General features: G+C 37.6%; 1 protein-coding gene across 1 annotated transcript in view; it reads right to left on the reverse strand.

Moving 5' to 3' along the window:
- Window positions 1-6,391: 6,391 nt before the first annotated feature.
- The window catches only part of LOC128473059 (uncharacterized), a 30,777-nt gene continuing 21,495 nt past the window's right edge, over window positions 6,392-15,673 (reverse strand). The window contains exons 10-11 of the mRNA XM_053455103.1: window positions 8,033-8,125; window positions 6,392-6,462 (exon numbers count right to left, since the gene is read on the reverse strand). Of these exons, the coding sequence (XP_053311078.1) occupies window positions 6,421-6,462; window positions 8,033-8,125 (135 nt within the window). The 3' untranslated portion in view covers window positions 6,392-6,420. The remainder of the gene's footprint in view (window positions 6,463-8,032; window positions 8,126-15,673) is intronic.

Consider the following 15,673-nt stretch of genomic DNA (forward strand, 5'->3'; position numbering starts at 1 on the left):
TTTTCAGTTTTATCACTGTTTCAAGAAGTTCTTCTTAATATAGTTTTTCTATAAATTACAACAAGCAGGGCTTAGACGTGTGCGTAATTCACATATATATAAGGAGTAATTCTATTGCAAAAATGTAAAAGTGGAATAGTTGTCAGGGACATTTCATTTGTCGCTATGGTGACTGCACCACATTTAGGTGTTTTTGGTTTTTTTTGCATCTAAATAAGTTGAAAAAACTGTTTTATGATATGTTAGATCTGATATGAAAGAAAAATACCAATATTAAATAGATTTTAAATAGATTATGAACCAGATTAGCTGCATTATAAGAATTAGGAGACTGACACCGAGTATAAAAGTTACTCAAGTTGGTGGTGTTGTGAGCAAAGTAACATTCTGTTTGAGGATCATTTACCTACGTACCTGGACATTTCAATCTCAAATATACCAACGCGTTACTAGTACGACCTGTACAACCAATAAAAAATTGGCTTCATGTGGCTTCATATTCACCAATAAATGAGAACCACAAAAGGCAACTGGAAAGATATACATACCATGTAACTGGAGAACCCGTTACCTATTGAATATGTTCTTCATTTTAGATGGACATCATACATATTTTGGACAGTTTTATTTATTTTATATATATTGTTATTGGCAGAGGAGCAGCAGATAAGGAACGGTGACAGAGAAAGATGAATCTTGCTGCGGTGAAAGGCGGAAGAGGGGGAGACCAAAAATCATCGGAAGCAGTCATTCCAAAAGCCTTCTGCACAAATCCAAAATGCGGGAAATAAAACATCATTATTGTAACTGCATATACTTTATCCAGAGCTCCTGTTTAAAGTACATTATGTTCATTCACCCTTATTCAGGCAAAAACGACTGCATTCCTATCTGTGCTCACACACACACTAGTCAGCGGATGTCAGCCTTGCATAATGTCATTAAAGTAGCTCTACGCCATCTCTAAACACATCATTGTTTTATTTCTGTTGGCTGAAATCACTTGTTCTGTATTATCTGACTCTTTTCCAACAGTTGGGAAGCTAAGCACTTTGTTTATACATACTATATGTTAGGAGAAAAGTTAGGGATGCCTCCTTTTATAACTCCAAATTAATGTCTCAAAGATGGTTTGCCCTGGTTTGTGCTAATTTTGGGGGGCTTTGTGGTTAGTCTGCTTTAATATTTACACACATCAGCCAACCTACTTCCCAAACTAAATTCCAAATACCGGGTATTGCTTTTCAGAGAATTATGACGGGATTATGCCGGAGACACAGATATTTAAAAATACACCAAGCCGCTTTTGGAAGAATAAGCAAGATTGTTCCCTGTTGCTACAATATGTCTTCAGATTTTGGAATGATTCATGTGATAGTGCCAGGTAATAATGGTGTAAATATAAAGATCGCACATGGTGCAGGTTGGATTGGGTCCCAAATCACAGGGGGTACTGCAGCAAGTTCTCTTTTACCCTTTCCATGACCCGTGCACCGTTATTCCAGCCTGTCCCTGCATAACCCTGATACGGCACAAAAAAGCATCGGTACTCTGGGGTCTGTGAAAAGGCTTGTGCAAAGTTTGAGGGCACCGAGGATGAGTGATCTGTGCTGTCCTGAGTTCTCCCAGAAATTCCCACCCCTTGGTTTGAAGATAAATGTAGAGGAACCTATTCTATTACTAAAATACATTGTTTCTTGATTACATATTTACTAAGATATAGTCCACAGAGATGGGCCAAACACTTTAATAGTTTGGTCTTCATCTAGGACACATGCAGTAAATGGATGCAGTCACTTTCCTGCACGAAATTATTTGCAGATAAATGTGAAGCCAGGTTTCCCATATAAGACTGACATTTTGTTTATGCTTAAAAAAGGAGTCCTATTAGGTTTATCTAAGTCTTCCCATCAAACTTGTAATCTTATTAACAAAACCCCAAAACAACTACAATGTTGGTTGATTTCACACCGTAAATATGTCTGCTTGTTCTGCATGTGTTCTATACACTATATAAACATATGCAATGGTGCTTACAGATTATTAATACATACATTTTATGTTAAACACCTTACTCTAAGTCTTCTTACTATTGGTTCAGGAAGACTCTACAGAGTGAGGAGAAGAGAGAGAACTTTAGGACAAGACATTGATAATATATGCTAGTTATGCCACTATCTCATCTTCTTTGAAATTTTACAAGTTAAAATGAATATATCAATAACAATAGCACTTGTCAAACACACACAAGTTATACGTAGTTTAATGAATTATTTATGTTTATGCTTAAAGCTATAACAGGTGGTTTATTGCAAATTTGTAGGGTGGGTTATAGTATTTCCAGAAAAGAAACACCTATGCTAAGACAGTATATTAGGACACACATCACTGCGACCAGACTTTAATAAACCTTTAAAGTACATCACTTCTTTTTTTCATACGAGATTTGTGACATTTTTACTTAGATTTCCATTTGGATCCACTCAGAACATTTCTATAACAGCTCCTGACATGCTTTTATTTTATTAGCCGCTAAAAAGAGGATCACTTTAACCTTGGCAATGTAAGAAGATGGATGGACTATCATATCCGCATACTGATGGTCGGGTCAAGTAGAGAGGGTCGATATATAATGCACAGAGGCCGAGGTCATAGAAAGCTAATGTGACATAAAAGCCCTGCTAACACAACGAGGAAAAATGATTTATTTACTCAGAATCCATACTTTGTCTTGGACAAACACTGAAAAAGCTAAGTGTCCCAGCATGATTTTTAAGTAGTTGTGTTTTAGCCACAATTAATTACCATGTCAACTGGATGGAGCTGGGGTTAATCAAAAGGATACAGAACATCTGGCTAATTAGACGGGTTATCCACAGTCAACTAAGCGAACAGAGAACACAGTGTCATGAATGTGAATAGAATTTATTTTATAGATTATTAATTTTCTCATTGAAAGCGTGCAGTAGGGTTAGAGGATGTGATGGAGACCCGTACTCGGACTGAGTAGCTCCGCCGTAGAGATCTTCCTTTCCACTGAAAGCTCAATTGCTCAAGGTAATAACCCTTCATATTCCCCCAAGCACTAGCCGAGACTTAGCGTAGGGTACAAACAGAACCTTAATGACATTTATACACAAGACACGATAGCATTAAGGGTATAATCTCATAAACCACCAGACAGCCCTGCGCCGCCATCCAGTTCTATGGCCAGCAATGCCCACCTGACAAAGAGTCACTATTTCTGGGTGATCGAGGGAGCGGCGTCAATCCCAGGGTACCAAGGATGTTATGGTCCAAAAAGCGCCATGATTCAACATCATGACCCTTAGTGACAGCGTCGGAAACATCCCGGGAATAGCCCGCATGGTAGCCGGACACACAGCCGTGTCTGGGTAATCCCGGTCCTAGAGATTGGTAATAAAACCAGGGTTCCCAAAGGAGCTTCTCCTCCATAACCACCACTGAGTGTTCCCCACCATAAGCTTAATGTACCCTAAAAAGGAGCAACGTGGTGGGGCAAAGGGTGTCCGTAGCGGCACAGTTCCAATTGTTGGCGGGCATCACCGCGGTTCCTAATACACTTCCTGTATTAATTACTTAGTAACAACAAACTGAAATGTACATACGCAGCTGTACTGTGAGACACATTTATCAAAATCCCATTTGTATGTCAGATAAATTAGATAAAGAACATATCTTGCTATTTATTTTTTACAGTTTGACATCATACAAATTTAAATGTTATTACTGTTAATTATGAGTCCACTTTACATAATACCTATATTTTTTATTCCGAAAAATGAATTACACAAAATTGGAAACCCCAGATACCAAAACGGTTTGATAAGAAACTTAAAACTTGACCCGCATGTGTTTTAAATTATCCCAATTATGCTGACACATACTATGCTGCAATCTTCTTCTTGATATACCGGTTGCTGACCCCAAAGATTTCTTGGGTCACTATGTACTTGCAGGGGAAGTTCCAGCGAGCGGAATTTACTGAATTAACAACTCAGCTGCCTTGAGAATGTCCTGAACCCAAACAGTGCCAAGAAAAAGTTTTTTTCCTGTAAACAGTTTCCTATGTACGCTTATTTGATTGTAAACAGTGCTTCATCAAACTACATCATTTCAAGCATATATTCAGTTTCAATATTTCATAAAGGCCGTGCGTCGTTACAGTTCACTTACATGACCAATCGACCAATGTCAGCTTACACTTGGCTCAACGACTCGTCTCAAGGAAATCTAAGAGGCCAATGTGCTGTTGAACTTTCCTGTAAGAAGCAAACTTCCCATACAGCTGACTTTGGACTCTCCTAGATCTAAGACAGTATGTAAGCAGACTAGTTACATGAACCCTTCAGGGTACGCCACATTCTACTCCAACTATATGCTTAATCATAATATTAATAATAATATAAAAAATAGAATTTGACAGCAGATGAAAACTGTTTGGCCCATTTGGTCAGCCCATTTTTTCCTTGGGTATCCCGGAGGCTCTACTAATGGTTATATAGATATTTATTATAAAGATAGATCTCAAGTTTTTGTTATGTTCATTTATGTTTTTCCGCTAAATGTTTAGACTTTACATCAGCTTTTATTTAATCACAAAAAAAATCTGCATTAAAACACACTTTAGTCCAGGTGTTCTCAGAATATGTTTGCTTTGGCAGAACATGCAGTGACTGAGATGTATTACTCCACTTTTTTTTTTTTTTCCTTCAAATATTCTAATCATGCCAATTTAACCATACCTACGAATAAACATAATACAACAGAATTAACATCATTATCTGATTAAAAATGTATATTATAGACTCATTAAAGGGGTGAAGTTTACAAACTTTGGGTAATGTAGATGGAAGATACACTTGGATAATATTTGACAATATTTCACAGATCATGAAATATATACACGGGTTCACAATAACATACTCCCCTCTAGATTGTAAGCTCCTCTGAGCAGGGCCCTCCTCATGTGTTCTTTCTGTAAGTCAAATTATTATGTTATATCCTACTTATGTCCTGTCTACCTATTGTACAGCGCTACAGAATACGATGGTGTTATATAAAATAATTAATAAAGTGGTCAACCAGAGACAAGTACCTTTAGGGGCTAATGGCAGGGATTTACTGACATGGTGTGACTTGTGACCTGTTGATACTTGTTTATGTACTTTTACAAAAAGAACAACAACCACAGACAGAGTGACTAATAACATATATAATGGTGAAAAAGGAGCCCCTAATTTAATAGTTTATTTTTATTCAACAGGAAAACCTCTACAGATTAACTGTCAGTGCCATTTAAAAGTAATCAGCACTACTAAGTAATGATGTGATACAGACTGCCTATTTTGGTTATTTTTTCTGGTATGACTTTAATGGTCTACTGTTGTCACTAAAGAACTGAAAAATGATTTGCAGCTGTACAACAAGTCAATGTCTTAAAAGGCTATTTGGAGTTGTATATTAAAATGAGTTCATGTAAACATATTTATTAAGCAGTTGCACCAAATACAAAAGTTACGATTATTTATGTGCTCATTACTGGAGTTACAATTTTTATGCTTATATGTTTGTACAGTTACATATAAAATTCAATTAGAAAATGTACAACTGCACGTACTGTTTCCCTCATACCAGGGAACAATTATATAACCCAAAAAGTCAGATATTTCAGAATGGACTGGGAATTTTTCCACAAAACATAAAGAATACACTTTAAAAGCTATAATTGTAAAGAAAGACACTACTTTTAGAGGGACTTTTATTTACACCAAAGCTATCATTTTCTATTAACATATTAATGATGCCCACGAGGGGGCCAGCATGGGCTATAGTGGGCCCTGAGTGTTGTGTGGAGGAGGGGTAGGCTTTTTTGGCGGGAATTTCGGGGGTGGAGTTGGGGGAAGATTATATAAGTGGCTGCTTTCCCGGGGTCTGGAACCATTCTTGTGGTTAGCTTGCCTGGTTGCGTGTACCACCCTCCCTCCCTTTTTCTTTTGTTTGTTGGTTTGTGTAGTTTTGTCACAGTCTGTGGGGCGGCAGCTTGCCAGGTATCCAGGGGGTTAATGTGGTGGTAAGTGAATGGTTGGTAACATCTGGTGGGAGGTTCTTGGCTGTCAGTGCTGGGAACCTCAGGTCATGGTGGGGGAATCTCGGTATGTCCCTTCCTTAAGTGGTATTTGGTTATGGTACCTGGAATACTTGGCAAGCTTGGTGTGTTTATTGTATATATTAACATGTTGGTGTTTTGAGTCATTGTCCTTGTTAACGCACCTATGTTTATTGTTTCAGGTTTTGACGTGACAATGACTAATAAATAAAATTGGCTGTGGCCTTTTCTTATCCATATTCTATGGTGTGTGGTGTCATACATTTATAAGAAAAAGATCACCGGGACTGTTAAAAATTGAAAGGATCCGACTTTGTCAAATATTCTTGAACCTGAAAGAAAAACAAATACAATTAATTTGTCCATAAAGCTTCAGCATAAAGAGTAATGATAATGATAGGAATGTCAAGGTGTGCAAGCAACTAAAGAGAAAAAAACGAAAACTATACAGGTCATTTTACAGTGCTGTGAAATGTGATGGCACAATATAAATCCATACATTATAATAATTAAACAATATAAAAAGCTTCCAGCAAGAAAAAAATATATACAAAGGAGTGTGACAATAACTCAGTCACAAACATACAATACTTGCCTTACAGAATAGAAATCCTTGTATAGATTCCCATATTTACTATTCGCGTGAGCCCCTAGTATTTTCCGATAGAAGGTATTTACAAAAGGGTGTGAGAATGGGCAATGGTTTAATAACTTGCCCTATGGGGAGTCCCTACTCGGAAGGGTCTCTAATTTTGGCGTAATTGCACCAAACATGCTACAACCTCCTACATGTGCTGAATGTAGGCAAGATCACTGGAGGATTATGGGAAAGGAAAACACATGATATGCACTGGCTATACCTTGATGGAGGCAGAAGGTGATATCGGAGGCTAACGTCAAATACCAATGGAACAAGTAATTTTAATATATATATATATATATATATATATATATATAATTTTTGCGCCAACAATTTACGCAGCGCTTATATTTGGCTAGTACTAGTATATTCTGTCTGTCAACTCCTAGGTTAATATTCTATATGGATATTATTATATTTTTCAGCTGTAGCAAATCAGTTTTGAAAATATTTGAAATGTTTTATTTTATTGTACATTTTTATTAGAGAAGACAAAAGGCACGGAGAGCCACTGTAATAGTACAATTAAATTAATAGTCTAAAATCTGCTTAAAACAGAAAAATCACAATGCTAGCACATGAAATGATACCTTGTTTTATTAAGTCACTTTGTAGATTTTATTAGGACAGTTTGTTCCACATGCAAAGGAAAAAAAGAACTAGCAAAAATTAAATTTCCACCAGCTTCTGATGGCAAAATGAGATGCTGGTTTAGTCATGGAACTATAGAATATTTAATAAAAAGCCATATGGCCCAGAACTCACATCAGTTAGAGTCTCTGCTCCACTATTCACCAGGAGCCATATTTGCCTACCTTGAGGCCTGGAGTTGAGCACTGACCTATGAAATGGCAATTACATCAACCATGCATGTGGAACCTAAACTAATGGCAACGTATACATACATAAAGAGACATGGAAGAACAAGGTATTCAGAGTTAACAGAACAAGTTGCAGGAAAAATGAGATTTAATCTCATTAAATCTCAGTGTATATTATGCAGGTCCAACCCCAGAGAGCTTCTTCTGTAGGAAGCGCTTGGCTGGCCCTGCATAATGTATGGTTAAATCAGTGACGTTTCCTTCTCATTTATTGAATTATGCATCATGCAGGGCCAGCTCAGCCCTTCTTGGAGATTTGCCAGAATTGTCCCCTTCATAATAAATAGTGAAAAGAAGGACTTGAAACCACATCTGTCCCTTTAATGAATAATCTTCTTTATGTATGTGGCTGTTTCCTAAAACATCAGGTACACATCTTACCTGTGCAGAATCATACTGCGACTCAAACGTCGAGCCTAGGGTCAGTCTCCTTATTACATCAGTTGTGTTTCGTTTAGTCATTTCCATTGTCGTCTGAAAAACACACATGCAGAAATGAACCTAATTAGGTTGTTAAAAAGACTTTCACTTGGTAAAGTTTGCACAATGCCAATCTATAGCCTAAATGTTAAAATTACCCTGCTAATTCTCATCTGTATAAATCCAATAGCCAAAGTGCTAATTGTCTAGGATTTAATGCTGCTATAATACGATGAACATACTTTCCTCCGCTTTATTGTTAATAAAAACTAACTTAATTCCATCCATTTTAGTTTTAAATCGACAAATTCTGTTACACATAAACCGATAGAGATGTATGTTCAATTTATATACATCATATTTTGATCCTAAGCAACATTAAGATGTGTACTTTCCTACTGAATATTATTAATATTGGAATACAAATAAGCAACACTGGATCTATGAATCCGTTTTTAAGAGAAAGATTATGACATCATTTAAATTCTAATGTTAATTTTATAAAAGTTAATTTATGTGTGAATTCATGAACCAAATTTGCTTTTATTATTTTGTTTCTATCTGTAGAAATGTTTTGGAAAAGTGAATGCCCAAATTCCAAGAATGTTATTCCAAAACGCAGCATAATTATTTTTTTTTTCTAAGAAAAGCAACCCTTCTGTTGGCTTCCACTGGCTTTCAGAATAAACGCTTTCTCAGAGCTCAATCATCATATAAAACGTATGAATTTTACTAATCAAAACATAATCTGTTTCCTAGAGACTTGAAATTATCTGTTGGAAAGTCAATTAGAATTTTCTAAAAGGACAAAATGTACTTTTTATACAGAAGTTTCAGTTCTGAATAGTGAATAAACTGCAAGTGGCTGAATTAAAAAAATACTTCAGCATGAAAGTCATTTATAGACCATGCATGGGCTATGATTACACGAAAGGCTGATTGTAGTAATGTATACACAACACACTTCCTACAACTACCAGCAAAGCTGCCAGATTAATGTCCATCACCGATAAGCAGTGCTAAAGGTGTACTATGGGTTTATCGGTAATATTAGCTGGCCTTTAACTTCATTAAAAGAGTCACGGTTGCAACCTTAAGTATTATGAAAAATCATTTTAATAAATATAGCTAAAACTTATGTTTTTTGTTGAAGGAATTACATTGCAATTAGTGTCAATGAGTATGTTAGCTCTCACGTGGATGCACTGAGCAGGCTAGTTACTGGAGCCATGTTGAGCAGAAAAGAACTGTCAAAAGAACTGCATGAGAAGGTAATGGAACTTTATAAAGATGGAAAATGACAGTCAGTAGTGTTCAATCACTTATTATTATTATTTATTGTTTTATATAGTGCCATCAAATTATAAAATTTTAAAATCAGGTAGACCAAGAAAGATTTCAGACACAATGGCCAGAATACGGTGGGGTTGTTTCAAGGAGCACAATACGACGATACTTAAACAAAAATGAGCTGCATGGTTGAGTTGCCAGAAAGAAGCCTTTACTGCGCCAACCCCACAAAAAAGCCCGGTTACAATATGCCCGACAACACCTTAACTATAAGAGATATCACAGGCGAGCAACAGTTCAGCTTAACAGTACAAAAACTTGGATTTAAATCCAAATCCTGCCCCCAACCATGCCTTCCTCCTGGGGTCAGCCTCGCCCCTCTCTGTCTTTAGCTGCAAATGTGTGTGTGGGGGAGAGGCAATCTATTATGTTTTTGCCCAGTGTTGAAAGCACCGTTAAAAGCTTACTTTTGTAACTGGAGTCTACAAAATACCTCATGCATTATTTTAATAATATTAATTACACTTTCTCCAAGGGCTCTATTTCAAGATTACATAAATATTTTCGGCCTTTTTTAAGACATCTAAAAAGGAACGCACGTTTGTGATTACATATTAATGTTTAAAAAAAATACACTGAACGCTGGATAGAGAACAAGTATTAAATATTTGGAAGTTTTATATAAAAAGTATTGTGCACGTGTACATTTTCACAAAAAGTTCTGCACGTGTTTTTAACACTGTTTAGCAATTACAAAAAGAAGTATAACTAACTGAAGATGAAGAAGAAAATGGTCTAGGAAATCTACATATAAAAACACTTTTGCCCCATACGAAAAAAAGGTCTTTTGAATTATAATAAAGGTAATATGATTGACATCACTGCTTAAAGGGAATGAAAAGATGGTACAGATGGAACAGGTTCTGTTAAAACTGTCAACCAAATTAAAGCTGTCAAAAGTTTAGCAAAATTAGGAAAACTTAAGAAGGAAAAGAGATGTCTTAACCAGGTCTCAATCATGGCAGATGGACTTAAATGTAGGTCAGTAATCACAAATATTTCACTTAAATTATCTAAGACAAATTCTTAGACTTATCAAAAGGTGAGGTTGTTATTAAACGGTAGAAAATCTTTTATCCATACTTAGTACTTGTTTGTTAGCCTAACTGATCATTGATACATAAAGAAAATCACAATGTGAGGTTCACACCACTAAATTTTATTGAAAAGTCCAAACATGAGCTGATTTTATAATTATATATATATATATATAGCCAGTGATTTATTTATCTTTGGCGCTGCCCTCAGCCTAACCCAAGGCACAACCGGCGGCTGCCTCCCGTTCCGCTCTTACTTCTGGGCAGTGCGATATGAAGTCATATCCCGAATATTAGGGGTTTTTTTTGCTAGATTATATAAAAATCAATACATTTGTGAATCTTCTTCGTTCTTCAGCATATTTTTGGACGATTATTGAAGAATTTATTATCTATGATAACTGGCAGTAGAATGTCTCTTCATCTGGAAAGAGAGAGAATTTCATACTAAGCCAGTGACGATCTGTTGCTTCCAAGAAACTAGAAAACATTTGGCTAATTACAACTTCAGCATGAGTACTGGGAAAATACATAGAAAACGGTCAAACAAAAATAGATATTTAATATTTAATAAGGTACGCATTATTATTCAAAAGCTATGATCTAGCTCATGTTCAAGTAGAGATAAATGAACAATCATTTTTGTGACTCTCTTAAAGGAGAACTGCTGCCTTTACACCCTATGGTTAGCAGTGCCTTGGTGTAGTATTTTGTTGGTGCCCTTCGATAATTAAAACGCATTCGCATACCAACATGCCAACTTGCCCTTACACCATACACAAGCTCTCTCACTTCTCTTGATCGCACCACTAACCCTAGGCTTACCCCTGACACTCTAACAACATGCGCCGAAACAAAATAAGAATAATAAAAAAAAAGTAATTGCTGTCCTCCTGCAAAAGCTGCACTCTACCTCCATGAGCTGAAATGTCTAACACTGATTGGCTGCTCAAGGCTGTCAATCAGTGTTAGGAAAGTACCCTTTGCACACATTTGTACCGGGCCTGAACAGACTCCTGCACGCAGCGTTTACCTGAGCCGGGGCTGGATCTGACTGGAGGCAGGTACATCATGTGCAAGGAGATGTGTTTGCCCAAATACATGTCCTGCAAGGCATTTAGCTGGGGGGTGTTGAAAGGGGCAAATGGATTGGGGGGTGTAGAATCCCACCATGCATTTGTCAAACAGGCCGCAAGGAAATATTTAGGGCCCCTACTGCTATAATATACATTAAAGTGAACATGTTGGCTGCATTGCCCCTTTAAATGTTCTCTAGATAAAGTAGACCTTACATGCACTGCATTCACTGACTACTATTTAGGTGACAGTTCCGCTACAGTCCCGATCACTAGGCAAAGTTGGCTAAAGTGATTTCATACTTTTAAGCTGCAAGAACTTTCACACATTTTCCACCAAATGCCATTTTTAGATTGTCGGGCATTATTTTTTAGAATCATAAAAGAATAATTTATGGCATAAACTAAGTACCATATTAAAAATAGCTCTGCTACATTATTTCTTGCATCATCAACAAAGAGTACTAAGTAATTTGTGATGGCCTAGCAACCCTAGTGTTGCCCGTTTCTGTTTTAACAACTGAAACCGTCTCTTAAATACTGTGCTGTATACAAGAAACGCGTGTGGCTGATTTCACAAGACTTAATGTCCTATTCTTAGGCAGATGCAAGTGCAGTTTAAACGTTGAGGATGTGACATTGTTTTTTTCATCTGCATGCACTAATTTCAGTTTTTAAAGTATTTTGGTAAATATGTCAAGAAATGATTTAAATTTAAAAGGAATCTGTTGTACTGATCATTCTTTATATGTAAGTAACGCTAGGGTTTACACAATAAATAGCATATTTTTTATTAAGAGACTATTAAATTGACAATTGTATGTCCTATCACAGACCCATTAAATGAAGAACGCATATTAAAGTACTTTGAAACTACTATAATATGCATTCTTTTAGAAAAAAAGCTCATGTTTAATGTTAACAATCTACAGTTCCATGGCTACAGCACATCGCCAGTTTTGTGCCAGTCGTGACTGTTTGAAGCAGCGAGCCGGTGAGTGTTCTCATGGCGGCCCTTTCGGCACATGTGCACTGGGGTCTGAACAGATGCAGGATTCACTCAAGCCAGCACTGGATCTGACTGGTGGTGAGTACACACGAGCTCCCCCTGGAAATCTTCACTTAGCCCACTATGGTTGGCGGTTGGAAAGAAGGCAAACTACACATAGCAGAGCTCTGTGGGTTACTTCTGACCAATACTTGCAACATAATTTAAACGATTACATTGTTTGCAGAATTTAAAAAAGAAAAACAAGAGTAGAGAGCTCTTGGAAGGCAACTATAGTCCGCATAAACCAATAAATTGCTTGGACCAGTGTTTAATTTAAGACAATGCAACATTTCGATGAAGTAGGTCTAAGATTATCCGGATTAATTTTCTGGATGGGCACAGTTCAGCTCAGGTTATGTCAGGTTATAAAATTTACCGAGTGATGGTTGGAAGACCCTATTTGAGGTGCAGAAAGCATTAGCTGTAGTAAGGAACGTGTATTAAAGTTAAATGTATACTTTTTTAGTATAACTTCTCCCATTGCATGTTATTTCCTTTGGGTGATTTTCTTCGCTTAGCTATCACAGTAATGTAAACTGGAATGTATTGGATTTATTGTGATGGGTAAAATATGCTTGTATTTACAATAACTGGGTTTTCTCATCCTCTGAAATGTATGGACCCGCTTTCCACTTAATTTAATTTTTTGCAGGACTGCTGTGTTCCCTTTGACCATAGGAAATATTTATTCATATTAGACGGCTTAGCCAATGGCCTGGATTAGCACAGCCAACGGTCTATGTAAGCAAGGTATGGCATGTACTATCTAAAAATATTGAGATGGACTCCTTTCTAATCTCACATAGTTTAACCTAAACAAACACAGTCCAGACCAAAGAAAGCCTTCTGGACAGAGTCGGACAAATGGACAAAGGGGTAGGTAGAATAATATTGTCAAAAGAAAATAAAATAGAGAAAATGGGAGAAGCACCATGTGTTAGATATATTAAAAAAAGAATGGAAGGTAGTTTATGTTTTGAAGGGCAGTAAATATGGCCATGGGGATTAGACAAACTATTCACCGTGTTATGAGGTAGTAAACAGTGATGTATCCTGGCCTAGGTTTGGCTAGTCCCAAGCCTAGGGTGGTAGGACCAGGAGAGGCAGTCCCCCTGTTGCAAAACTCAGAGGCAGATCACCCTCTTTTTCAGTGGATCTGTCTCCGTTATTCTGGCTTGGTGTAGTATTTCCGCAACACAACGGAGCCTTAGCACACAACACATGCTAGTGTGTATGTTACCGGGGGGGCTGAAAGGTGCCAGAGGCCCACACTCAGCTGTACCTGCTCTCTGGCTGGAAGGTCCACACTTAATGTTACTCTATAACACGGAAAGAGAGAAGTAATTTAAGTCCATGGTAGAACCCAAGGTTGAACCACTGGAAAACTGCTGCATTGTCTGCACTAAACCCTTCCCACACAAATAGATGTTCCATCTAAAGTACAATGAAAGCAAATGCAGAATACAGAGTAATTGATCGCTACATTTATTGTTTAGTTAAGTTGACCCATGTGTTGAACTTTTGCCTTTAGCCATGAAATTTGAAGCTACACTTTTGGAAGTATGGTAACCTTGGTTCTTTTTAATAGAGACTTATAAAATGTTTATAAGTACATAAAGTGAGACTTGAAGTCTATACCTTACATATCTTAACAATTAATTGCACTTATCTGACTTACAGAAAATACAATGCGATGTAGATTTCAAATGAGGAATAATAAAATGCTAGTGTGCATTTCCTGTCTAAACAAGGGTATTACTGGACTAAGAAGTTTGGAGAATGGCTTAAGTCATAAAACAATTTAAATGTATTTAGCTTAAGGCTGTATATTTATGAGGTCTTTTCTGAACCATTCTGAAATATCTCATTAAGTGAAGACAGAGAAAGAGGAAACTTAACATGGCCAATGTTTTATTTTCAGGCCCTATAGATATATTGTAATGTCTTAAAAGACAATGAATTCAATTACCGTATTTGCTCGATTATAAGACGACCCTGATTATAAGACGACCCCCCAAAATCTGAATATTAACTTAGGAAAAAAAGAAAAAGCCTGAATATAAGACGACCCTAAAGGAAAAAAGTTTTACCAGTAAATGTTAATTCATGTAAACTATTTTTTTTAATAAAAGCTATGATTGAGAAAAATATTTTTTTTTTGTTTTTATTTCTTGTATTTTCCAACCTGTCCCCCAGTTACGCACATCTGCCCCCAGGCTTGCCACACCAATATGGCACTGTGGCCCATGATATGCCTTTTAACCCTCTATATGCCACTGTGCCCCATGGTATGCCTTTTGACCCCCTATGTGCCACTCTGCCTCCAGAAATGCCTTATACCCCTAAATCCCATTCTGGCATTTAGGGGGTTAAAATGCATATTATGGGGCAGAGTGGCATATAGGGAGGTATAAGGCATTCCAGGAGGCAGAGTGGCATTAAGGGAGTTAAAAGGCATTATATAGAGCACTCTGCCTCCAGAAATGCCTTATACCCCTATATGCCACTCTGGCATTTAGGGGGTTAAAAGGCATATTATGGGGCAGAGTGGCATATAGGGAGGTATAAGGCATTTCAGGAGGCAGAGTGCACTATTAAATGCCCCCTTAACGCCACTCTGCCTCCTGAAATACCTCCCTATATGCCACTCTGCCCCATAATATGCCTTTTAACCCCCTAAGTGCCAGAGTGGCATATAGGGGTGTAAGGCATTCCAGAAATGCCCTACACACACACACACACACACACACACACACACACACTTACTTACCGGTGCTTCCAATTTCCTGCTGTATTGCCGGGGCAGCGGGTTGACATCTCATTCCGCGGCAGCCGGAAGGAGGTGGAGTTGGCAGCGGGGGTTTGTATGCGTCCGTCGCAAATACCTTCCCCGGCTGTCAGAGATCAGGAACTCTTGAACTCTGATCTCTGACAGTCGGGGAAGGTATTTGCGACGGACGCATACAAACCCCCGCTGCCAACTTCACCTCCGGAAGCACCGGTAAGTGTGTGTGTGTGTGGGGGGGGGGCGACGACAGGAGGATCCAGGTCCCCTGCAGCGGTGCGGGGGATCTGGATCTTAGTCTCC

The sequence above is a fragment of the Spea bombifrons genome, chromosome 1, assembly GCF_027358695.1.
Source record: "Spea bombifrons isolate aSpeBom1 chromosome 1, aSpeBom1.2.pri, whole genome shotgun sequence".
In the NCBI taxonomy this organism is placed as follows: domain Eukaryota; kingdom Metazoa; phylum Chordata; class Amphibia; order Anura; family Pelobatidae; genus Spea; species Spea bombifrons.